Source organism: Papio anubis, chromosome 18, assembly GCF_008728515.1.
Source record: "Papio anubis isolate 15944 chromosome 18, Panubis1.0, whole genome shotgun sequence".
Lineage (NCBI taxonomy): Eukaryota > Metazoa > Chordata > Mammalia > Primates > Cercopithecidae > Papio > Papio anubis.
The window spans coordinates 17511760-17537469 of record NC_044993.1 but is presented as its reverse complement, the minus strand read 5'-3'; the positions used below and the strand labels follow the sequence as shown (position 1 = coordinate 17537469).

The following is a 25710-nucleotide window of genomic DNA, read 5'->3' as shown; positions in this document are numbered from 1 at the left end:
AAAAGTTGGCCGGGCGCGGTGGCTCAAGCCTGTAATCCCAGCACTTTGGGAGGCCGAGACGGGCGGATCACGAGGTCAGGAGATCGAGATCATCCTGGGTAACACGGTGAAACCCCGTCTCTACTAAAAAAATACAAAAAAACTAGCTGGGCAAGGTGGCGGGCGCCTGTAGTCCCATCTACTCGGGAGGCTGAGGCAGGAGAATGACGTGAACCCGAGAGGCGGAGCTTGCAGTGAGCTGAGATCCGGCCACTGCACTCCAGCCTGAGCGACAGAGCAAGACTCTGTCTCAAAAAAAAAAAAGTTGCTGTTAGTATATCATCGAACCTGCCAAACCACTGTTTTTACAGTTGAGAAAACAGGGCCTCAGGGAGGTGAGGTAAATCTTACAAGGCTGACTCCAATGTCTATACTTCAATCCTATACCCAGTGAGTCTGGGGTCAATAGCACACCCCCTGGGGCCCTCCTGCCCCACCCCTGGATGGAATGGGCCACTCCTGATATAGCCCTAAGTCCTCCACCAGTGCCCCTGGTTCATGGACATTACTAATCACTACCAAGGATTGGTATTGTCAAATTTTGCCCCCAGACAAGATCGACCTGAGAGATGCATCTAAATTAAACTATGCACACAATTAGAACAAAGAGGAGTCTGGACTTCTCAAAAACACTCAGAGGCTTTTCTTTAATCAGCATTTTTGAAAGCTCCAAATGCAGTTGGCAGTCTCTAAATTTTTAAAGGAGACTAACCGGAACAATTAACCATGTCTCTGAAAGCTTGAAAGACTCTCAGACCCTAAAACAGAGAGCCCTGTATCTCCCTGCTCCCCCACTTGCATTCCACCTCCATTTTTCCCATCTCAACACCACTCTTTGCCTGGAACATTGCAGGGACCCTGAGGGTACCAGCAAAAGCCCTTTGAGCCCCTCCAGCTCCTCCAAGATTGAAGACAACTGGGTGCCTTCCTCCTGAGTCTCAGACTTCCCACACAATTCCGGTCCTGAGTTCTGTTCAGCTAGATATTCTCACCCCTCCATGAAGTGGTGAGTTTTTCCTTGAGGCTTTATCTCTCTCAGGAAGGGGGTAATCACTCTGGGGTTCTCCCCTGTGTGCACGTGGATAACTGTATGCCATTTCTAAAACTCTTTTGTGAGGTGATTTTTCAGTGAACCTTCAGAAGGCAAAGGGGAAGCTTTCCCTTGGATCCTACAGTTTTGGTGCTGTGGGCAGGCTCACTAAAGCCACTCTGCTCTTCTAGAAGCCACAGTGAAGGGAACCCAGGGCTTGACAACGGGCAAAAGGGTAAGAATTCCTCAACAGTCAGGCTCCCAGCCTGTCTTCTTGTGAAACCCAGTTGAGCAGACAGGAAAAAATAACCGTTTATCTCCTCTACATAATCTCGATTAATGGGAGTGATATGGTTTGGCTCTGTCACCACAAAAATCTCACCTTGAATTGTAGTAATCCCCACATGTCATGGGAGGGACCCAGTGGGAGGTAATTGAATCATGGAGGCAGGTTTTTCCCATGCTGTTCTCCTGATAGTGAGTAAGTCTCACAAGATCTGATGGTTTTATAAAGGGGAGTTCCCCTGCACACGCTCTCTCTTGCCTGCCGCCATGTATGACATCCCTTTGCGCTTCCTTCATCTTCCACCATGATTGTGAGGCCTCCCCAGCCATGTGAAACTGTGAGTCCTTTAAATCTCTTTCCTTTATAAATTACCCAGTCTCGGGTATGTCTTTGTTAGCAGCAGAGAACTGACTAATTCAGGGAGAAAAGGATTTGTGTGACTAGTTTGGGGTGTAGAACTCTGGTGTGCTTTTTGGTAGTTTTTGGTATGAATATTTATTGTTTGATCCCTTTTCCTCAGTGAAATAGTGTTTTCCTTTGTCTTCATCTTTCTGTGTCATTCTGTCACAAAGAGGGGTAGAACAGGAGCCTAAGCCCCTAGAAGCCCACTTACTCAAGCCAGCCCTGCAGACTGCTCAGTTTGTGGTCAACATACTTTTTTGGAGGCAGGATCTTGCTCTGCCACTCAGGCTGGAGGGCAGTGGCACAATCATGGCTTACTGCATTCTCAACCTCCAGGGCTCAAGCAGTCCCCTCACCTGAGCCTTCTGAGTAGCTGGGACTACAGGTGGTTGCCACCACACCTGGCCAGTTTTGAAATTTTTTATAGAGACAAGGTCTCTTTCCTGTCCCAATGAAAGTACACACATTAAAAAAACAACAGGGTCTCGCTGTGTTGCCCAGGTTGGTCCCGAACTCCTGGTGTTACCAGTTGAAGGTGTCCAGGTTCTTGGAGTCTTAAACAAAGAACTGGACAAAATGTGCAAGCAGAGCAAGGAAAGAATGAAGCAACAAAGCAGAGATGTATTGAAAATGAAAGTACACTCCGCAGGGTGGGAGCGGGCCGAGCACAGGGGCTCAAGAGCCCCGTTACAGAATGTTCTGGGGTTTCAATACCCTCTAGAGGTTTCCATTGATTACTTGGTGTATGTCCTCTGTAAATGAAGAGGATGAAGTAAAGTTACAAAGTCATTTACTCAGTGTATGCCCTATGTAAATGGAGAGGGTGTTTCCTGTCATCGCTGAAGTGTCTCCATTTGATTTAGTTCTAGGAAGTGAGCGTGAATCAGCCTTATGTTCCCTATCTCCAGACCCTATTCTTCTGCCTCACTGGGCTCAAGCAGTCCTCCCACCTTGGCCTTCCAAAGTGCTGGGATTACAGGCATGAGCTGCAGTGCCTGGCTTCAACACACATTTTGTTCTGAATATGTCAAGTTCTTGGAGGAGTTTGTCTTAAGAAGTCACTGTGGGGGCTGGGTGCAGTGGCTCACACCTGTAATCCCAGCACTTTGGGAGGCCGAGGCAGGTGGAACAAGAGGTCAGGAGTTCGAGACCAGCCTGGCCAATATGGTGAAACCCCATCTCTACTAAAAATACAAAAATTAGCAGGGCGTGGTGGCACACGCCTGTAGTCCCAGCTACTCTGGAGGCTGAGGCAGAAGAATCCCTTGAATCCGGGAGCGGAGTTTGCAGTGAGCTGAGATCATACCCCTGCACTCCAGCCTGGGTGACAGAGCGAGACTCCGTCTCAAAAAAAGAAAGAAAGTCAGTCTCCCATGGAGAACCTTCCAAGCGCCGACTCTTCCCCCTTCTCCTCCACTCCTTCCCTTCCCTTTCCTGAATCGTTCAGTCCTAAAGCTATTAGGTGGGACAGAGCAAGGTAGATGCCTGTAACATGGGGAAGGGAGGGCAGGTGACTCACAGAGAGCATCCAAGCCCAGAGAGAACGAGGAGGGTGTCCAGAGTGTGTGCGCTGGCACCTGACGTGGCGTGTGGGAGCCCAGGCTGATGAGGAAAGTGACCCCGCGGTGGACTGGCCAGCATGTGGCTCCTTTTGCCCATTCCCGTTTCTCCTTCAGTGCACTGCTCTTCCTGGAGTAAGGAACGAATGAGGCATGAGGCAATGAGCCGGCTTTTAGAGCAGCCAAGGCTTGGTCCATGGCAGAGCCATTCAGCACAACATGCTCTGTGAAAACACCGCCAGGCTTGAGCCCAGCCGAGCAGCCTCCACGCAGGGGGACTGGACAATCAGCTGCCTCTCTGCCCGTTTCCTCATCTATAAAGAGGAAACATCAAGCCCTTGGCACAGCGTCCGGCCCACAGTCAGTGTTTGGTGGACATGAGCTGCCTTCATGGCAGCTGTCTTCAGGCCTCACAGGGTAGCTTTGAACAGGCAAAGCCAGAGGAGCTGGGGATGTCTCCTCTGTTGCTGTCTCCACGGTGGGAAATGGGCAGCTTGAAAACCTGATAGGAGCAACTTGGCTCTATCTATCAGAATGTGAAACATGCCAGCCCCTCAGCCCAGCTGTCACACTCCTTGGACCCTGCTCTGCACTGACGCCGGAACAAAGGCACAAGCACTTTCACAAGATGTTCACCGAGGCACCGACGGTGATAGGAAAATGCCGGAAGTTAGTGATGTGATCACCAACAGGGGACTGGCTAAATAGACCCCACTCAAAGACCGAGGCCCAGCATGAACCATGCCCACATGAGAATAGTGAAGAAAGTCAACGGCAGAATCGTATTTGTAGGATGATGTCATTTGTATGAAAATGTAAAGTAACTATACAGAAAACAGTGTGCATTCCATCCATATATAGGTATACAAAAAATACAGCCACATATGTCTGAGTGTATGTACAAAATGAACATCTTCATGCAGGGGAAAAGTCCAGGAGGATAGACAGAAAGGCATGTCTGCAGAGTGGGGTGAGGAGGAACAGGAATGTTTACACTTCAAGAGTGCTGTACCGTTTGGATTGCTAGTAAAGAATGCAGGTCAATTTTATAATCAAAAAACTAGTATCAGGATGCTTAGGAGATGCAGACTGAAACACTTAAGAGTAAGGCACCAATGACTCAACAACAATAAATATGTAATACATGTGAATATTTTATCCATGTTATAGAGGGAGGGAGGGAGAGAAATGGGAAAAATTTGTGTGTGTGTGTGTGTGACGGAGTCTCACTCTGTCACCCAAGCTGGAGTGCACTGGTGCAATCTTGGCTCACTGCAACCTCCGCCTCCCAGGTTCAAGCGATTATCCTGCCTTGGCCTCCCCAGTAGCTGGGATTAAAAGTGCCTACCACAATGCCTGGCTAATTTTTTGTACTTTTTGTAGAAACAGGGTTTCACCATGGTGGCCTAGCTGGTCTCCAACTCCTGGCCTCAGGTAATCCGCCCACCTCGGCCTCCCAAAGTGCTGGGATTACAGGCATGAGCCACCTTACCCCGCCCTTATGTTTGAAATATTTTAAAAATAAAGTTTAAAACATTAAATAAAAAAAAATAAAGATCAAATGAAAGACAGTCAAGTTCCTGGGAAGCCCACTGGAGATGCAGGTAGCAGAGGCCTGGAAGGACCTGCAGCGTCTGGGCAGGGCCTGTGGCAAACCAGAAAGGGCTAGCGTTGAAACCCAGGTTCTAAATGGCTTTATTTTTTCCATAACTTTTTCCCCCTAATATTCAATGTCCTTGCAAGACTGACGGATCCTAGGGTTTGAATCCACAAAGAATCACAAACACAGTTTATAGTCTGACCAAGGGACTGAAGAAAGCCTGCGGTTGATCCTGGTGACCCCTGACTGGCGTTTATGGTGCAGCTATGCCACGGCTGAGGGACATGGCTCAAGACAGAGTCCCTCCTCTCACAATCCAGCCATAAAGGCTTGCCTGAGTCCTTGGGAAGGTTCCAGATCAGGCTTCCCAACAGACGCTGTCCTCACCTCCGATGATCTGCTCCAATGGCATCTGTGACTCTGCCAAAGCCCTGCTCTCTGGAAAAAGAGCAAACAAAGCAATTTCAGCAAACAGTGGAGGACAGGCCCTGCTCTTACAGGAAGCCCACATTCACCCAGAAATGCATCATCCCGGCCCAGGCGCATCTGGTTTCCTCTACACTCTTCACCCAGGGACACAGGGATAGTTCTACCCAGGTAGGAACAGAGCAGGAAGGAAAGTGCTTTTAAGTACTGACAGTTCCCAACATTGAACCAGTGTTGTTTAATTAATGGGAATGCTGACGGGAGTCCTTAGGCTCTTCTCCCTCGAGCAAATGGACAACTCTGCCGTAGAAACACCATTGCCTTGGAGGTTAATCCTCAGTTCTCCTTGGCACTGTTTGTCCTTCATCAAAAGAGTAACCCAGAGTTTCTCTCCCCTTTCAGAGTGTACCCCTCAACTCCTTTTTGAATGAGTAAGAAACAGATCAACAGTATGTCCTTGACTTGAGTGATTCTGAATTAACCTCTGCCTAACTTCTATTTCAAGCCTCACTCACTTCAGAAGGGCCTCCAGCTCCCGCTTAACTCTGCCCACAACGGGTGGTCCCCAGAAGGTGAGGGCCGTGTACAGCTGCACCAGGGAGGCCCCTGCCCGGATCTTCTCCAGCGCGTCCTGCCCGCTGCTCACGCCACCAACCCCAATTATGGGAACTCGGCCTACAGAGAAGCACATGGTGACACTGTAAAGAAGGATATGGCTTCCGCCCCAGAGTCCCCCACAATCAAGGCAGATTAGGGAATGATGATTCCCATCAGGACCCAGGAGCCCAAGCCACACGCAGATCTGAAGACACAGATGCCGGAAGCCTTGCCTTGGGTGAGTGCATACATCTCCCGAATGGTTTGAGTTGATAAATCCCGGAGGGGCTTCCCACTCAGCCCTCCTGTTTCAGAGCGCAGGGCACCCTGGAGGCCAGCAGGGCGACTCACGGTGGTGTTCGTAACAATCAGCCCATCAATGCCCAACTGCAGTGTGAGATGGAGAAAAAGCCATGAGTCATGGCACCGAAGGACACAGAGGCGCTCCTCTGGGGGTCAGAGGCAGCAGCCGGGCCAGGTACCCACACCTACAGCCCCCAAAGCAAGAGCTACACCAGACCTTACTACTCATCTTTTCCTCAACAAGTTTTAGAATGAGCCATAACGTGACAACAGCAGCTATCACACACTGACCACCCACAGCATTCCCCTAGGACATGGTCCAGTCCTTAAAACAACCCAATTATAGTGTCTTGTCTGAGGCCCTCAGGTAGTAAGTGGTGGAACCATGATTTGAACCCATGACGGCCAGGCTCAGGCTATTTCCACTACTCTCCTATGCCACAGAGACCCGCTGTCCAGACAGGCTGGAGAGAGGAGTGAGGGAAAGAATTTTGAGTCCCAGTCAAGACTGGCCAAGGACCCAGGCTCAAGCCTTAACCTTGCTGGATGCAGATGAGGAGAGAGAGTAAGAGGCATGAGAAAAACTCCTTCAAGCAGTTATTCCAACATTCGCTTTTGCCCACAGGGTGAGTTACACCATGACAGACACCAAACCAGCCTTCAATACCAAGGAGAGGAAATCACAAAGGCCGCCATTCTGAGCTAACCCAGCTGGCCAAATAGCCTCTGCAGACCATGGGAGGCACACCCTGGGCCCAGGCCCCGACTCAAACCTCTTTGACCACACTGGCAATGTCCTCCTTGTCCTGGGCGGTGAGGTCAGGAGCGATCTTCACTAGCACTGCCGGCCTGTGCGCTCCCTGTAAGCCGTCCCTCTCCTGCAGCACCTAGGGCGACACACGGCCAGAGCTGGGGACCCTGCAGACTGCAGCCCCGCAGTGCAGCTGTGACCTACACTGCAGGTCAGTCGGTTTCCACAAAAGCAATCAGACTAAAGCAGGAACAATTTCTCCTTTTCAGGAAAGCCAGTCTCAGACACGTGAGGAGCACTAACGAGATGGATCCGAGTCCATTCTTTTAGGCCAAGGGATCCCCATGGACATTGGCTCATAGCTTAAGGGTGTTTCAGACTTTTCTTTTTTTTTTTTTTTTTTTTTTTTTGAGACAAGGTTGCACTCTGTCACCCACACTGGAGTGTAGTAGCATGATCATGGCTCACTGTAGCCTGTACCTCCCTGGGCTCAGGCAATCCTTCCACTTCAGCCTCCAGAGTACCTGGGACTGCAGGTGTGCGCCGCCATGCCCAGCGAATTTCTGTATTTCTTGTAAGATGGGGTTTTGCCAAGTTGCCCAGGCTGGTCACAAACTCCTGAGCACAAGTGATCTGCCTGCCTCGGCCTCCAAGTAGCTGGGACTATAGGCTTGAGCCACTGTGCCTGTCTTAATTTTTAAATTTTTTGTAGAGACAGGGTCTTGCTCTTTTGCCCAGGCTGGTCTCAAACTCCTGGGCTATAAGTGATCCACCTGCCTCAGCCTCTCATAGTGCTGGGATTGTAGGCATGAGCCACCATGCCCAGCCTTTTTTAGACTTTCATTCCTAAAAGATAGCCAGGAAATATTACCACAAGTACTGGGTGAAGTCCTTCAGTTCACTCAGAGCTCTGGGTGCTAGGGTCAGAGTGACAAATGGGAGAGACGCGGTCTCTGCTCTTACAGACCTCGTGGTTTACAGCAGCAGGGACAGATAATTTGTCACTGTCACGTATAATCAGTGTCATGACAGGGGATCAGAGGGGACCCTGGGAAGGCATAGCCAGGGGTCCTACTGGTCCAGGTGCTAAGGACAGCTTCTGAGGGTGATGCTGAAGCTTTACCCTGGAGAATGAAGGGGAGCGGGTGGGGCAGGCTGGTGGGACGGGGCCTGGAGAAGGGGTGCAGTTGCCCACCTTGGTCAGCAGGCGGCGCAGCTCAGCCTTTCCCTGAAGGCTCCGCAGCCCGGCCGTGTTGGGGCTGGACACATTGACCACCAGGTAGTCGGCCAGCGGGCCCAGCACGCGCACCCCTTCTGCGTAGTCCTCCGCGGCGTCCACTGAGGTCTTGTTCTTCCCCAAGTTGACCCCCAGCGGCAGTCCATCTGCAAACGTCGCTGGTCAGGCCTGCAGCCCGCACACCATTTCCTGTGCCACTTTCTGAGGCTGTCCTTGACCAAACCACTGTGGACAGTTGGGCAGGTCTTCCCTCCAAACCTGACCTGCCCGACACCGGCTGACAGGTGCTCAGCTGCGGCCTGGGCCTGCCTACCAAAATCACTCGCCGGCTTTGTCTAGCAAAGTCGGGGCAGCTACGAGGATGTTTTGCTGCATTTTGCCCTTTTTTAAAAAAATTTTTCATGGAAAATGGACAAATTAGTGCAAATACTTGTGGGGCAAAAGATGGGCCTCATAAATTGAATAAAACTGAGAACAGACAGAACTCAGTAGGCACGTCAGGCCGGCAACGCTCACCTCAAGGGATGCTTGTTGGCCTTGGCTCAGTTGACTGGATGTACAGTTGTGAAGAAAAAACAAAATGAAAGAATATGTATAAAATTCTGAAAAACAGGCCAGGTGAGGTGGCTCATGCCTATAATCCCAGCACTTTGGGTGGCCAAGGGTGGAGGATTGCTTGAGCCCAGGAATTCAAGACCAGTCTGGGCAACATGGTGAAACCCCATCTCTATAATTGAAAAACTCAGCTGGGCACAGTGGTGCACACCTGTAGTCCCAGCTACTTACTCGTGAGGCTGAAGTAGGATTGAGGCTCCAGTGAACCGTGATCATGCCACTGCACTCCAGCCTGAGCAGCAGAGCAAGACTCTGTCTCAAAATATATATATATTCCAATATATATATTGGAAAATATATATATACTGGAAAATTTTTTTTTTTTCCACTGTTGCCCAGGCTGGAATGTGGTGGCACAATCTTGGCTCACTGCAACCTCTGCCCCCTGAATTCAAGCAATTCTGCTGTCTCAGCCTCCTGAGTAGCTGGGATTACAGGCATGTGCCACCATGCCCAGCTAATTTTTGTATTTTTAGTAGAGATGGGGTTTCACCATGTTGGCCAAGATGATCATCTCCTGACCCCATGATCCGCCCGTCTCGGCCTCCCAAAGTGCTGGGATTACAGATGTGAGCCACCGCGCCTGGCCTAATTTTTGTATTTTTAGTAGAGAAGGGTTTTCACCCCTTCTCTGGTCTGGCTGGTCTCGAACCCCTGACCTCAAGTGACCCACCTGCCTCAGCCTCCCGGAGTGCTAGGATTACAGGCATGAGCCATCATGCCTGGCCAAATGTTTTCAATTATCATGCCTAAAATGTAGAGGTGTAATTGTTTTCTAACTTATAATTTTAGTTGTCTGAGGAAAGGGACTCTCCCTCATATAATAACTGAGGGGACCCTGTGTCTTCGGTGCTTCCCCGGACAGCCTGATTACTCCCCTAGCCTGGGCATCATTGTTAGCACCTGCCCTTTTTTACTCTCAAGAGGGTCTCAGTTTACATGTATGCAACGAGGTCAGCTTACTTAAAAATCCATGGGACTGACTATCAGTGGACTTGCATTTTGGACCTCCAGAAAAATACATTTTCAGAAACACACTATGTGTAAAAGAAAAGGGTTGTCTCTACTTGACTTCTCCTAAGATACTATCTTATCTGCATGAGGAGTGGTACATCAATGGTACAGGCTGTTTTTTCCATCTGAGAGTTGGGAAAAGACTTAGAACACCAAGTAGCTCACAAAATGGGTTGTCAGGCCAGAGAGGATCGAACAACATCTATTGTACTGCTCACCACCTTCTCACACCCCAATCACACTCTGGCATCATTAGCAAATGAGATAGTGTAGCTACTTTCCAGGGTGGGGACTGGAGGAGGGGATCAGAACCCACCCAATTAGAAGCCAGGCACAGCGGCTCATGCCTGTAATCCCAGCACTTTGGGAGGCTGAGGCGGGTGGATCAATTGAGGTCAGGAGTTCAAGACCAGCCTGGCCAACATGGTGAAACCCTATCTCTACTAAAAATATAAAAATTAGTCGGGTGTGGTGGTGGGCGCCTATAATCTCAGCTACTCAGTAGGCTGAGAAAGGAGAATCACTTGAACCTGGGAGGTGGAGGCTGCTGTGAGCTAAGATCGCACCACTGTTGCCTGGGCAACAGAGAGAGACTCTGTCTCAAAAAAACAAAGAATCCAATTAGACAAAAGGTTTATCATAGGTCTCCAAGCTTCCCAGTCTAGCACCTATCAAGCCCAGATCATTTGTAAGCTTGAATTCTTTTCCACACAAGTAAACTGGCTTGAAGGAGAATATCACTTTCATGTAGCTAATGGATTAGGAGTCATCTGCCCAAACTGACAAGATTTGGGAGTTAGAGAGAAATTACTGGATTACTCTGTCCCCAGAGGGCACCAAAGCTTTTGTCAACACATGTTCCTTGGCATGGTGCTAACAAGCTGCCATGAAGGCCCCTAAGCTGCTGGCAGACACATCCGTGCAGAGCCCTGGTGCAGGCTCTGCTTCACTCCACAGACCAGGAGGGCCACTGGGAGGGAGGGCTGGGTGAGGAAGAACAGGGGATAAGCCAGGAAACTGCACTGCAGACACCAAGAAGAAAAAGCAAGCACGAAGGCAGGCAAGCATCACAAACCATGCAAGTCCTGTGATGACCTCCAAAGCTCCCCAGGTGGGCAGCTCTGCAGTTCAGCGGGGTCTGCTTCCAGCCAAGCCAGGGGTTTCCAAAAGATAATTTCCTATTCCCCAATTATGACACTGCTGAGTGCCTCAGCCCTTTCCACCTCACTTCCTGAAGTGAATCTCATATCCATTGGTTTCTTTATCCTGCTACCAGGACTATCTGGGACTAAGACATCCTAAAAGGAGTTTCAGAAGGACCCAAAGAAGACAGTGGTCGCTACTGAGCCGCAGCCCCCCACACACAATCCACGGGGTCCTGGGGCATCAGGGTCAGGACAACAGAGGGCTGTGACCACTAAGTGCATCCTGAGAGCGAGTGAGGCAGAGGCCACAGAGAACACCCGCATTGCCGGAGGCACCTTCAAAAATGCATGTTGTGGCCGGGCACGGTGGATCACACCTGTAATCCCAGCACTTTGGGAGGCCGAGGTGGGCAGATCACGAGGTCAGGAGATCGAGACCATCCTGGCTAACACAGTGAAACCCCACTTCTACTAAATATACAAAAAATTAGCCGGGCGTGGTGGCGGGCACCTATAGTCCCAGCTACTTGGGAGGCTGAGGCAGGAGAATGGCATGAACCTGGGAAGTGGAGCTTGCAGTGAGCTGAGATCGCACCACTGCACTCCAGCCTGGGAGAGAGAGCGAGACTCCATTTAAAAAAAAAAATGCGCATTGTTTTTGGTTTTTTAGAGAAATGGGATCTCACGATGTTGCCCAGGCTGGTCTTAAACTCCTGAGCTCAAGCGATCCTCCCACCTTGGGCACCCAAAGTATTGAGGTTACAGGTGTGAACTGTGTCGAGCCAAAAATGAGCAGTTTCCAAAACAACTCATGAAGAATATTTTCCCAAATGCTAATATTAGTTATCCTTGAGTAGGGAGGAGTATCCGTTTCTTGAACTTTCTTTCTTTACGCTTCTCTGTATTTACTGTCTTCTGTAATTAATGAACATTATTTACACAATAGACGATTAAAAAGGGAGGACAGAGTGGGCCACAGGAAGATGACGTTCAAGTCCTGCTCCCGCCCTCCCTGCCTGTGTGATCACAGCCCAGCCGCTTCGCTTCACTTGCTTTCAGGCCTCCCTAGTTACGGTAACAGGTTACATAACGAGGCAGAGGCAAAGGGAGTATTTGCTAAATTGTGAAATCCAGTTAAACTCTTGGAGGCTGTGTGTGGGACCAGGAAAATCCCTCTAGGAGAGGTGCCCTGAGGTCCTCAGTGGTTTTTGCTATTGCTCAATCATGTTTATTTCACTAGAAATGTTCCCAGTGTTTCTCCCACGTTTTCTCCTAATAAATAAGAAAGGCCCTCTGACGCAACCCACTTTACCTTCTGTGAGCTTGGCCTGCTTCTGCTGTCTGCCGCGTAACCTGTGTTCCACCACCGAAAGCCCGTGACTGTTAAACCCATACCTGCAGAACCACAAGCAGATGAGAGGGGCAGAGTGAGAGGGCACCATAGCCACTTCCTGTACACTTAGGACTTTTTAAAACAAGAGAAAAAAAAATCACAGTTAGTTCTTACACTTCCAGGGTCTAAACACCCCTGGGGCTCCTAGAGAACTTGCCAGAACACCATCCAGTACCCAGGGGAAAGATTAAAATTTGCAAATGCTCAGCCAACTAGCATTGGAAACAGCCCAGATGCAGCAGCAGCTGCCCCAGACCTGCTGGATCCCCACTCCTCACCCAGCCACTCTGAGAACTGCACGCTCACTTGCCACCTGCCTGGGCTCCCAAACAGCCTCCTGAAGCCCCTGCAGCCACTCTGTCTCCCTATGCTTTCTGCCTGTGAAAATCACCTCTCTTCCTAGCTCAGAGCAAATGCTCCCTGTCCTCCACAAAGCTCCCAGCTGCAAAACATCCCTCATCCCCCTGGCCTTCATACAGAGCTTTGGACCTACCTTTCTCCTGGCTCGGGATAGACACATACATATGTGCTTAAGGTCCCACACTAGGTTACGATCTTCTTGAGGGCAAGCAACATCTCATACCTCTCTCATCCCTCTATCACTGTCACTAGACACTTCCCAAAGGCAGGGGCCTCATCCCTGTATCCCCAGCCCCACTGTGGGTGTTGACTTAGTGGCCAGTCCCCTTCCTCTTCCTCCTTGCCAGTGAAACCCACCTGCCCTGATACAGGGTAAAAATGCTAATGACTCCTTTCCCAGCCTTGCTGGCAAGTGAAGCAAAAGTGTGTGCCTGAGACACAAGTGAGGCCTACTGGGAGCCTCTGAGAACATGCCTGCCCTTTTTCCTTTCTGCTCTTGAGCATCCGTGTAAGAACGTAATACTCGCAGCCGAGGTCACTCTCTGACAAGCAAAAAGGGAAGGCTCAAAGAAGTTGGACCACAGTCTCAACACTGCCCTAGTGCTCAACCAACCCTGGGCCTGCCCATTGCACCTGTTATGAGAAGAAAATAGTATCAAATGTGCCTGTTGTTTAAGCCACTTTGTTAGAGCCAAAAGCATCTATAATAGACACACTGGCACACATATCTGATGACTTAATAACTTCACCCATTCATTCAGCAAGTATTTACAGCACACTCACCACATGCCACGCAGCCAGGAGGCCACACACGCAGTGCTCAGAGCACGATCTCACACCCCTGCTCACCTATAGGATTCACCAAGTACCATCATCCCAGCACCTGCAGTTATCTGTAGCAGCTGAATGATAAGCAAATATATTTTGCCTGGCCAATTCTGAAGATATTGATCCCCACCTGCAATGCAGCAGAAAGATCGATAACTTGATCTCTAATGCTGCAGATTTTCCCTGAAACAAGCACAAGAAAGCAGGAAGCACGGCCAAGTAAATGTCCTACAGGTCCATCTCCCAGGAGGCCACCAGTGACCCCAAAGATGCCCATCGAAATCTCCCCAAGGAGGCTCTTCAAAATCCTCTTACCAAAAAGTAGGCACTTCTTCACCTTTTGGGTTTGCTGCAGTAAAAATTACCCAGGGATGACAAAGGGAAGAGCTTTATACAGTCTAGAAGGATTTCTCTTACTAAGAGCAGCTGTGCATGTTGAATGTTACATTCTCCTGTTTGCTAAAGGCTGGGGCTGTGCTGGCCAATACACGTCTGCTGGCCACATGTGGCTACTGGCTGCTGGGAATGCAGTTGGTCCAAAGGGAGAGGTGCTGGAAGTAAAATGCACACTGGCTCTTACACTTGGTACAGGCAAAAGAAGGTAAAAACAGCGAATTAATACTTTTTATGGTGTTTTAAACACATGTTTTTTTAAATATTTGTAACACATTAAATATAACTAAATTATAATTTTAAGTAAGATTCAATTTCACTCATTCTGTTTACTGTGTCAGTGTGGTCACTAGAGCACTTTAAATTACACATGGGCTCACATTACATTTCTCTTGGACAGTGTCGAGTAAGAGCACTGGAGAAACAGCATGGACAGAGCACAAACTCTCAAGTCCAGTAAGCCCAGGCCATGCCCAAGCTCTCCTGCTTATTATCTCCGTGACCGAAGCGGAGTTATTTGGCTCTACGAGCCTCCGTCTACACAACTGTTAAATGGACGTAACGAAGCCTGCTTTTCAAGATAGATGCCTGGGGCACATAGTAGACGCTGAACGGGGTTCCTGAACATTCTAAATGACAGAAGAATGTCCACATTGTATGAGAGAAAAAAAACAGAGGCAGATCTTACATCTCTGGAAGCCCAGCTGGAAAGAGGGCATCCCCCATGAACTCTGGGCCGCTCACCTACCTGTTAATGACAGCTTGGTCCTCGGGGAGACGGAAGACTCTGGGTCTGGGGTTTCCTTCCTGAGGTTTTGGAGTCACACTTCCTATCTCAACAAAACCAAAGCCCATCTTATAAAGTCCGTCCACGGCTTCCCCATGCTTGTCAAATCCTGCAGCAATTCCTACTGGATTTCGGAATTTATGGCCCAGAACTCTCACTTCCTGGGAAGAGGAAGACAAAGTCAGAGGCACGCAAGGCTATCCCGGTGTTTCTCAAAGCATGGTTCCTGGCACGGCTACACCAGAATGACCTGGGAAGCTTGTGAAACCTCAGATCCCAGGGCCCACCCCCAAGGTCAAAATCTTTGGGGGAGGAATGGAGCACTGGGGGAACCTATTCTTAACAGTGCTGGCTCTCCAGGGGACTGTGACACCTACTAGAGTTTGAAAACCACGGGGCTTTATTATTAGCAAGCCTGGGGGGAGAAATGGTGTTTCCACCATGGGTTGAACAGGAGACAAGCGCTGCCTTTCCCAGCTGTGGTTAAGGTTCATACCTTCTTGTCAACTAGCCTTGGTGGGAGAGAGTAGCTCGCTGGTGTCAGGCCCTAGATAGTGCTTCCCTGAAACCAAGGCATGGTAAGCAGCAAACTCTTTAATCAGCTTAATAAACATCAGCTCCAGCTGTGTCCCTCCTCATCCAGGCTGGTAAGAAGCCCCAGCCACGACCCCCAGCCTCCCACGGGGAACCCGAGGAAGGAAGGTGTTCAGCTGGGCAGAACTGACTGATGGGCTCCAGCGACCTTTCAGGAGACTAGCAAAGGCCTCCCAGGGTGAACACCGTGGGATCCCGGAAGCAGGGGTAAGAGAGATGCTCCAAGAAAGAAGAACAACAAATGAAGGTGAGAATGCTCGCAGCACCTCAGGAGACTGGGAGGCAAGATGTGTGTGGCTGGACTAGGGGCTTTCCTCCAGGACTGCGGTTCTCAGCTCCGGCTGTACCACAGAGGCCCCTGGCAGCTTTCAGGTCCCACTCTCAGATGTGGCGGTGAAACTGGTCTGGCACCAGGCCAGGGCATCTGGATACTCCAAATGCAACCCCGGGGGATTCTAACATGCCTGACATAGGTGAAGGGTGGAGAGCTAAACCAGGAAAGCTGTGAAATCATCAAGAGTCCTGGCTACCAGTTAAAAAGTTTGAGTCACATTCTAAATGAGCTGCTGCAAGCGTGGGCACAGGCAGCGGTGTTTAGGACAACACCTCGGAGGTCAGGTTTGCCTGTCTCTGTCATCTGTGTTTACACAGACACAGCCTGCGCCCTCAGGCACACACTTCCTTCTAAATTCTCCTCATCTCTGCATCCCACTCATTATTCACTCCCATTCACTCCAGGGCTCTCAAACTAGCAGTCTGGGGTGAGGACGGTTTAGCGGAGTGCTCTGTCTGAGCCTACAGTACCTGTTACTGTGTGAGCATGGCGAGTCAGGGGAAATGACACATCTGCTCAGCACCATACAATCAGAGTGAAAAGGAGTCTAAGGTCGGAAGGGGAAATGCGGTGAAGGCCCCTTTAATTTGTAACAGTGACCCTTCCTCACCAGAGTTCTGAGGGCTTCTTGTTTGCGTTTTCACACTCAAATCATTCCCATGTCCTCCCATTTGATAAGAAGCCTCTCGAAAGGAAACTGCCGAGACTTCCATGAGGAAGCAGCTTCTATGAGGATGGGGATTCTTCTATTCGGTTTGCTGCACTAAGCCCGGAAGGTTGCATGAAACAGAGGCCCTTAGCCTTCTGCTGACACTGGCCTCTACAGTTAGAGGCTGTATCTACACTTCTGCCTACACACCCTCTTCCGGCCCTAAAGGCTTTCCTGGGACTCTAGGCCAAAGATTTCAAGCATGTGGGGAGGGCCCGTGGGCTGAACATGCGGCTGAGTGAGGCTGGGACCCAACGCTCCTGTCTCGCACGGTGCTCAATGACTGGCAGTTTCCCCATTTAGCTGAGGGGAAGACTGAGCTACCTGCAACCTCAGCAAGGCAGGACAGCAGCCAAGGGGCAGGAAGCCAGTGTCAGACTCCGTGGGTTTGAATCCTGGTCCTGCTACCCGCTAGCTGTGTGACTGGAGTTCCTTTTTGTTATTCCTTACTCTGTTTCTTGGTTTCCTGATCCATGGCTGGGGATAGTAACAGATCCAGCTCATGCAGTAGCTGGGAAGATCAAACAAGAACATCGCCTAACACAATCCCATATATGTAATAGATAATCATCATTGCTAATTACATGACACAAAAAAATAATGCTCAGACTGAATTCCAAATCTCCACTGCTCACTTGAGGTTCTGGTGTTCAAAAAGATCAGTCCTAGCTGAGAAGTTTAGGGACTTCAGCCTTCACCTTTGTATGTAATGCACAGGGTATCCAGGAACACCTACCAGCATGTCAGAGTCTTGAAATCTGGCCCGTGGAAGGAGCCCCAGGGAGGTGAAGCGAACGGCCAGTCTGTGGGCTGACTCCGGATCCAGCAGCCCCTGCAGAGCTGGCATCAGGTGTTCAGCATAGAAACGCTCATCTCCCGTGGCCATCAGGTAGGAGGCGAAGAGAAGTCCTCCACCCCCCAGGATGACCACAGCATCCTGGGCCCGCTTCTGCAAAAAAAAAGAGCCTATTAGGGGGGCCGTCCAGGCCAGGCTGCAGCATCCTCCCTGAGCCCTTCACACCCAGGCACACAGAGGGCATAACGGCAGGTCACATGAAACAGACGCCCTTAGCCTTCTGCTAACACTGGCCTCTACAGTCAGAGGCTGTATTGACACTTCTGCCTACACACCTCTTCAGGTCCTAAAGGCTTTCCTGGGACTCTCAGGCCAGAAATTTCAAGAGGCACCATACTGTCCTCTAGGGGGATTGTGGTGGACACTGCTACTGGTTACAGTGACAGGGTAATGCTAATAGATGTGGTGGGCAGGAATCCGGAAAGTCAGACATCCTTCTCGGGTTGAGACTATCTGACATGAACTGCCCCATTTCCTGTGTGACTTTTGAACATCCTACTGACATTCGTGTGCGTAAAAAATTATATGTTCATATTATCTGAGCCAAACTCTATTTTACCATATAAACTGTCTTTCTTGACTTCCTGGTCTCAAGCAATCCTCCCACCTCAGCCTCCCCAAATAACTGGGACCACAGGTACATGCCACCAAGCCCAGCCAATTTTTTGAAGAGATGGAGTCTCGCTATGTTGCCCAGGCTGGTCTAGAACTCTTGGGCTCAAGCAGTACTCCTGCCTTGGCCTCCCAAAGTGCTGGGATTACAGCATGAGCCACAGTGCCCAGTCTTCACATGGTTTTCACATACAGTACAAGTATCTTGTAAATTGAGGGACAACTATACAGTGTTGCATAGAACATTCCCAAGAATTGTTCATTTCAGAAAATCTCATCGGGAATGGTACAGTGCTTTGCTGGGGTGTTTGATAATGTAACACACCTGTCACTTGCATTTCTAAGTAGAGGCTTAAACACAACTATCTCACTAGGGGAGTCAGCAATATTTACATACGGAAATACATGTAATTTTATTAATATAAACTACTTTTAAATTTTCTCCTTTATATTCCACTTAGGGTATTAATTATGCTGGCTTTCAAAAATTGCACATAGCTGGACTTGGTGACTCATGCTTGTAATCCCAGCACTTTGGGAGGCTGAAGTGGGAGGACTGCTTGAGCTCAGGAGTTTGAGACCAGCCTGGGCAACATAGTGAGACCCCATCTCTACAAAATATAAAAAATTAGCCAGGCATGGTGGTGCATCTGTGGTCTCAGCTACTTGGGAGGCAGAAGTGGGCAGATCCCTTGAGACCAGGAGGTCCAAGCTGCAGCAAGCCGGGATCGTGCCACTGCACTCCACCTGTGCAATGGAGTGAAGACTCTCTCAAAAATGTATACATACAAAGATATTATACATATATTCCATTTCAGGGGGTGTAAAATATAAAACAGAAGCTTCAGATCTTATTGGATCAAAAGTGGTTCACGATGCTTTTCTCTAATTATCACTGCCAGATGCTGAGTTATTCATTCATTAGTTCAGTCATTCATCAAATACTGATTGAGCAAAGATGGCAAAACAGATCTTGCCCCTACCATCATGGAGAGTGTGATCTTTTGAAGCGACAGACAGAAATCAATGATCATGCAAATACATAGTCATGGCAACTGTGATGAAGGATAAAAAGTATAAGGTAATGAAAGTATTCAACCTAATCTTAGAGGTAAGGAAAGGCTTCCTTAAGGAAATGACTTAAAGCTGATACTCAAGGGATAAACGAATTGTTGGGAGTCTCTTTGAACCTATTCTGGTTCAATTATTTTTAAAAAGTTAACCAGAAGGCAGTAGGGAGAGGAAAAAGTGTAAAGGCTCTCTCAGTAGCAGAAGAGAATGAGAAAGGGAGAAAGTTTGGAATAGAGGAGTGAGGGAAAGTAAGGCTTAAGACGAAACAGGAGAAATGAGCAGGAGTTTGGCCGAAATCAACATGTGGGTTTTGTTCCCTAAGCCAGGAAATGACATGATCAGATTTGCTTTTAAAGATCCTTCCAAACTGCTAAAGAGATGTAGATCAAGTATTCATTGGCTGGGTGTGGTAGCCCACGCCTGTAATCCCACTACTTTGGGAGGCTGAGGCGGGAAGATCCCTTGAGGCCAATAGTTCTAGACCAGCCTGGGCAACACAGTGAGATCCTGTCTCTCTCCATATATTTATTTTAAAAAGAGACTCAGGCCGAGCGCGGTAGCTCACGCCTGTAATCCCAACACTTTGGGAGGCTTACGAGGTCAGGAGTTCGAAACCAGCCTGACCAAAATGGTGAAACCCCGTCTCTACTAAAAATATCAAAATTAGCCAGGCGTGGTGGCACGCGCCTGTAATCCCAGCTACTCAGGAGGCCGAGGCAGGAGAATCGCTTGAACCCGCGAGGCGGAGTTTGCAGTGAGCCAAGATCGCTCCACTGCACTCCAGCCTGGGCGACAGAGCGAGACTTCGTCTCAAATGAATAAATAAAAAGAGACTCAAGGTTTTCATTGCCTCCCTTGGAGACTGCACGCCCCCCCCCGCCACCAACCCCATGCCAATCAACAAATATTTGAACACCTACTACATACGGGGATACAACTAAGAACTTTTCACATACAGCCCCCCGCCCTAACAAAACTTTACCTAAAAGGACTGGGACCATGTCCTACTCTAGTTTCATTCCCCATTGGATCCTGCACACAACGCTAGGCGGTCATGTGTTCACTAAGCACCCCTGTGCCAGGCTCAAAAACATGGCCCAGACGCAGACACTCAGATCAGCACCCATCCAGACCTGCAGGCGCTGTCTGCTCACGCCTGACCGAGTCCACGTGCAAATGCACACGCGCGAGCATTTACAGGCGTCCCCGGAAACACGCACACGTCCCGGGGGGCCCACACTCCCGGAGCCGCCTTCGGTCCATGCCTCGCCCGGCCTGACTCTCCGTTCTTGCCCGCCCGGACCCCCGGTTCCCGATCCACACTGCTCACTCGCGGGACTCACTTTCAGGTGTCTCCACGCCATGCTCCTTCCGTCAATAAGCCCGCCCCTGTCTCCGTTCCATTGGAGAAGATGGCAGCGGCCCCTCCTATCTCCGCCCCTTAGCCGCCAGCCCACCAATCGCCGGGCAGAAGGGTTGTGGTTGGGTGCGCGTGCGCAGTAGCGGCGGCCACACCTCTTCCGCCCGCCCTGCTCACGGTCTGCCGCTTGGTCGCCGGCGGTTGGCAGAGAAGCTGCTGTGCGGGGTTTGTCCGTGGTACCGCAGCCTCGAATCCGAGAGTCCGCTAGGCGTCGGGGCTCTGTGAGGAAGACAGGTGTTGAGGTGGTGCCACACACCGGTGCCTTTCTGCCTTTCTGCCGGGGCCGCGTTGTGACTTTTGTGGGCCCCTTCCTGAAGTTGTTTTAGTGTAGACATCAAAACGCTGTGTTTCACACCAGAAATATTTGTACAGTTTTTATCACTTTAAAAAATGAATTTTACTGCTGTGTTGATATAAAGATGAATATGTCAATATATAAAGTTTTTCAACTTAAAAGTTGATTTTTCTTAAGGTTTTTTAAGGAAATAAAACATTTTCTTGAGGCTCGGTGGCTCACGCCTGTAATCCCAGCACTTTGGGAGACCGAGGCAGGCGGATCACTTGAGGTCAGAGTTCGAGACCTGGTCAACACCCAAAACCCCGTCTCCACTAAAAAAATAAAATAAAATACAAAAAATTAGCCGGGCGTAGTGGCGGGCGCCTGTAATCCCAGCTACTTGGGAGGCTGAGGCAGGAGAATCGCTTGAACCCAGGAGGTGGAGGTTGCAGTGAGCCGAGATCACACCACTGCACTCCAGCCTGGGCGACAACGCGAGGCTCTGTCTCAAAAACAAAGAAAAACAACCAAAAAAAAAACCATTTTCTTGAGACCCTAAAAGTGTCAGAGGCCCTTCCCTGGCCCTGCGCCTGTTATGCCTCCTGGAGAAAGTGTCTCTGGTTAAACCTTGGCATTCTGGTGCAACAGATGTGGAGGTGTTTTTTTTAATACTGTTTCTAATCAAGACCCTGAGTGTGCAGCCCTGTTGGAGTGTGGTTTACTGCGGTGATTTTTTTTTTTTTTAAGACAGAGTCTTGCTCTGTTGCCCAGGCTGGAGTGCAGTGGTGCAATCTCAGCTCACTACGAGCTCCACCTCCCGGGTTCGCGCCATTCTCCTGCCTCAGCCTCCTGAGTAGCCCAGTTTGGTTCTGACCTCAATGCTCCCACTCAACTTTTGAGTCGTGGTGTGCGTCTGAGTTGCTGAAGCAAGGACAGTGTTCTCCCATGGTTACTGAAGAACAAGTGGCTGTTATCTATGTGGGTGTAAAGGGGGTATCTTGATAAACTGGAGCCCAGCAAGATTACAAAATTTGAGAATGCTTTCTTGTCTCATGTTGTCAGCCAGCACTAAGCCCTGCTGGGCACTATCAGGGCTGATGGAAAGATCTCAGAAGACTCAGATGCAAAGCTGACGGAGATTGTAACAAACTTCTTGGCTGGGTTTGAAGCTTAAACTCCTATGGATTCACATCAAATATCAGTTCAGTTTTGTCATTGTTTGTTCTAGTAAATTAGGTTCATTTGTAAAGGGGTTACTCTCATACTCCTTATGTACAAAAATCACATTTAAAAGTTTCCATAATGCATTAAAAAAAAAAAAGAGGAGAGTTCCGGGGACCAGGCGGCCGCCGCAGTTGAGCACAGCTGCTCCGTGCTGGAGTCCCTGCACGGCCGCCAGGATCATGGTGTTCTACTTCACCAGCAGCAGCGTTAATTCATCTGCCTGCACTATTTACATGGGAAAGGATAAATGTGAAATAGAGACAGGGTTTCACCATTTTGGCCAGAATGTCTGGATCTCCTGGCCTTGTGATCCACCCGCCTCAGCCTCCCAAAGTGCTGGGATTACAGGCGTGAGCCACCGCGCTCGCCCTTGAGTTTTATATCTCTCCTGCTAACCCATAAATCGTCATGAAGATCTGATCAAGCATGATTGGTCTCAAGATATCTGGTTTCATGTGGCCAAACTCTCTTTGGCTCATGTGTACCTTCGGTTGCATAAGGGAGAGAATATAGAAGACATTCCAAAGGAAGTGCTGATAGACTGTGCCCACCTTGTGAAGGCCAATAGCATTCAAGGCTGCAAGATGAACAACGTTAATGTGGTATATATGCTGTGGTCTAATCTGAAGAAAACAGCTGACGTGGATATGAGGCAGATAGTATTTCACAGGCAGAAGGATGTAAAAATTGTGACAATGGAGAAGAAAGTAAATGAGATCCTAAACCGATTAGGAAAAAGCAAAGTAGAGCAGTTCCCAGACCTAGCAGCAGAGAAAGAATGCAGAGATTGTGAAGAGAGGAATGAGAAAGAAGCCCAAATTCAGGAAAAGAAAAAGAAAAAATGAAGAAGAGAGAAATGGATGAACTTAGGAGCTATTCATCACGAATGAAAGTTGAAAATATGTCTTCAAATCAGGATGGCAGTGATTCAGATGAATTCATGTAAAAGGAGAAAAGGACCTTTGAAAGATGTGAATGTAGAGACAATTGCAAAAGGACCTTTGAAAGATGTGAATGTAGAGACAATTGCAGACCTTTTGGTTTCATCTGTGTTCTGAAGTATAAAATACAACCAAAATTGTACCTTCATCCTACCCAGAAATGATTGATTTTGGAGTTTTAAAAACATTTTACCTTTTTTGCTGACAGAAAAGGATCAGATATGTATAAAATAGTTGAACTTGACCGCATATAACTTAAATGAAAATGTTTTGGCTAGAACATGTCTTGGTACCTTGTGAAAGCCAGCTGCCCTTGTTCTCGAGATAGACTTTAAAACGAACTAACTCTGAAAAGTACTTCTGTTGCTGTGGTCTATCCCTGAAAACAGGTGTCTTGAAACACTTTTCATATTCTTAAAATAATCTTCACTTCTGTTAAGAAGAACATGTTGATGGGTAATTATGCGAATGTTTCCCTGTCCCTGATTTCCCGGTTAGAAAAAATGGTGTATGAGTTTTGAAAAAGAGATTTCCAGAAGATTGTTGGCTTCAGTATTCACGTTCCGTCATGTCATCTGGGTCTGTTAGTATAGTGACCCTGCGTGCAGCCTGTCCCAGCTTTTATGTCCTCGCTTCCTCTGAGCAGGGGACTCCATCTTAGTATCATCATATTTAAAGAAATCGATGGTGTTCATCAAGGTGGGGCCTGTGGCAGTTGTTGCCTGAGCACCAGGTCACCCAAGTCACCTATGCAACAACTTCTGGGCTCAGGAGTAATTTCTCAGCACTGAGGGTAAAATAGGAAGGAATGCTCTGTTGATCATTTGGGAGATGTAGGTTACCTGATTGGTGCCTTGGGATGCAGCATGAAGCAGAAGTCCATATTGCAATTATGATTTTAGAAGGAACTAAGCATTTCACCAGCCAGCCAAGTAATTATTTTCTTTACCCTGAAATCATATTTGAGTTGTAGCCCCAGAGTTCAATTTCTTATCGTGAATTCACTAACTTACTGTGTAACGTTACTTCTCACGTGAACCTCTCACTATCTGTTGTGATTCTGAGCAGAAGATGTCTTTTGATTGCAGTATGTAAGGCAAGCCCTGTAGAAGGAGACAAAATGAGGAGAAAGAGAACAAAGCCTGCCGGACCAGAGGCGAAGAGATGGACATTTTACTCACACTCACAGCAGCAAGAATGACCTCCTGCAGCATGTACTCCACCCGTAATAGCACTTTGGAACTGTGGGCAAAACCAAAAGGCTAGTGTTTCCATTTATGTATGGGGTTGAACTGGAACATTCCCTGAGGCATAATTCATTGGCCAAATTTTGAGAGGGTATAGAAGATGGCTTTAGAGATGAGTGGTTTTGTGCATGTGTCTAATGATATTCAGCCTGACGTTCTGCAATTTTAAAAGTTATAATAAAGTATCATCTTTTAATCTGGAAAAAAGCTTGAAACATATGTGTGGATGTATCGTGTATGTAGTTTTGTACGTATATGAAGATGTTTAGAAGTTGAGGCTCTGTGAACTTTGAAAACAAAAGCATCCCGCATCCAGATGATTCCATTGCCACACACTCTTGTAAGGGTGGACTACTCTGCTCAGAAAACTTCCAAATAAACCGCAAACCCTTTATCCTGGCATTTGAAACACTCCCATTTTCTGGTTACAGTTCCCACTACTGTTCCACCAAGTACCCCCTACACATACACACACACACACACACACACACACACAAACATACACACGTATTTCTTTATCAATACCTTCCACTTTCCCACCTCTGTGTATTTATTCACATCGACTCCTCTGCCGAGATGTCCATTTCATCTGTCAATATTGCCATCTTTATGTGTTCATTCCAAAAGCTGGAAGTAATTTATTCCTTATCTGAACCTTCACAGCAGCACCTAAGCTGTCCCTCTAGGCTGGCCCTTTTCACTGCCTATATTAATTACAATTATTATGCCTTTTCTTCGTTAATTGGACTTTTTGAAAGTGAGGATCATACTGTATTTATCTTTCATTTGATTACTGCAGTGTTTTGGTGTTTTTGGTTTGGGGGCTTTTTTTGAGACAGAGTCTTGCTCTGTCGCCCAGGCTGGAGTGCGGTGGCTCTATCTCAGCTCACTGCAACCTCCGCCAACTGGTTCAAGTGATCCTACTGCCTCAGCCTCTTGAGTAGCTGGGATTACAGGCACGGGCCACCGAGCCCGGCTAATTTTTGTTTTTTTAGTAGAGACGGGGTTTCACCATGTTGGCCAGGCTGGTCTTAAGCTCCTGACCTCAAGTGATCTGCCCACCTCAGCCTCCCAAAGCACTGGGATTACAGGCATGAGCCACTGGCCTTGGCCGATTACTGCAGTGTTTTCCAAACAGGATGTATTCTTGCAGTCTGTGTTTTAGAGAATTTCATAATGTTGGTGACCACTCCTGTACTGATTTTTAGAGTAACATAAGCATCATTTGCGCTATCTGGATAACCATCTTAACCCTGAAACCTGCCAAGTGGTTCAGTGCCCACATTTGCTTGAGTTTATGATCACTTTTTGGCACCAAGAAAGAACCAGCTGTAATCCACGGGGTGAGTATGCAACAGGTGGAGACCAAATGACCTGCTGTGTGAACAAAGGGTTTTTTTGTTGGTTTTTTTTTTGTTTTTTTTAGTGAGTCAAATAAAGAAACGTGTTATCAGAACTGAATCCTCCCCATATCATAAAATAGCATGCATGCCAGATTCAAAGAAACCTGAGTAGTCGTAGGCCAGAACCCTGTTTGTCTGCTACTGAGCTTGGCAAAACATGGATCTCATTGGTTTTTAGTTTTGTTTGTATTTACTTTGTATTCATTCTTCCATTTAATATTGCTTGGTTTTTATGACTGTGTAAGAGCTTTAAGATA

General features: G+C 48.4%; 1 protein-coding gene and 1 pseudogene across 2 annotated transcripts; one reads left to right on the top strand and one right to left on the bottom strand.

Moving 5' to 3' along the window:
• Positions 1-4873: 4873 nt before the first annotated feature.
• Positions 4874-20415, bottom strand: DHODH (dihydroorotate dehydrogenase (quinone)). The gene is made up of 9 exons (XM_003917126.4): positions 20285-20415; positions 17139-17351; positions 14727-14926; positions 12317-12399; positions 8189-8376; positions 7016-7129; positions 6173-6326; positions 5858-6017; positions 4874-5354 (listed from the first exon to the last, which is right to left on the bottom strand). The coding sequence occupies exons 1-9, from the start codon at positions 20303-20305 to the stop codon at positions 5300-5302; spliced, it is 1188 nt and encodes a 395-aa protein (XP_003917175.3). The 5' UTR covers positions 20306-20415; the 3' UTR covers positions 4874-5299.
• Positions 20416-21090: 675 nt separating this feature from the next.
• LOC101025382 lies at positions 21091-24905 on the top strand (annotated as a pseudogene). The gene is made up of 3 exons (XR_004179734.1): positions 21091-22117; positions 22271-22831; positions 22871-24905. The product of XR_004179734.1 is annotated as a coiled-coil domain-containing protein 25-like (transcript).
• The last annotated feature ends 805 nt before the right edge of the window (positions 24906-25710 follow it).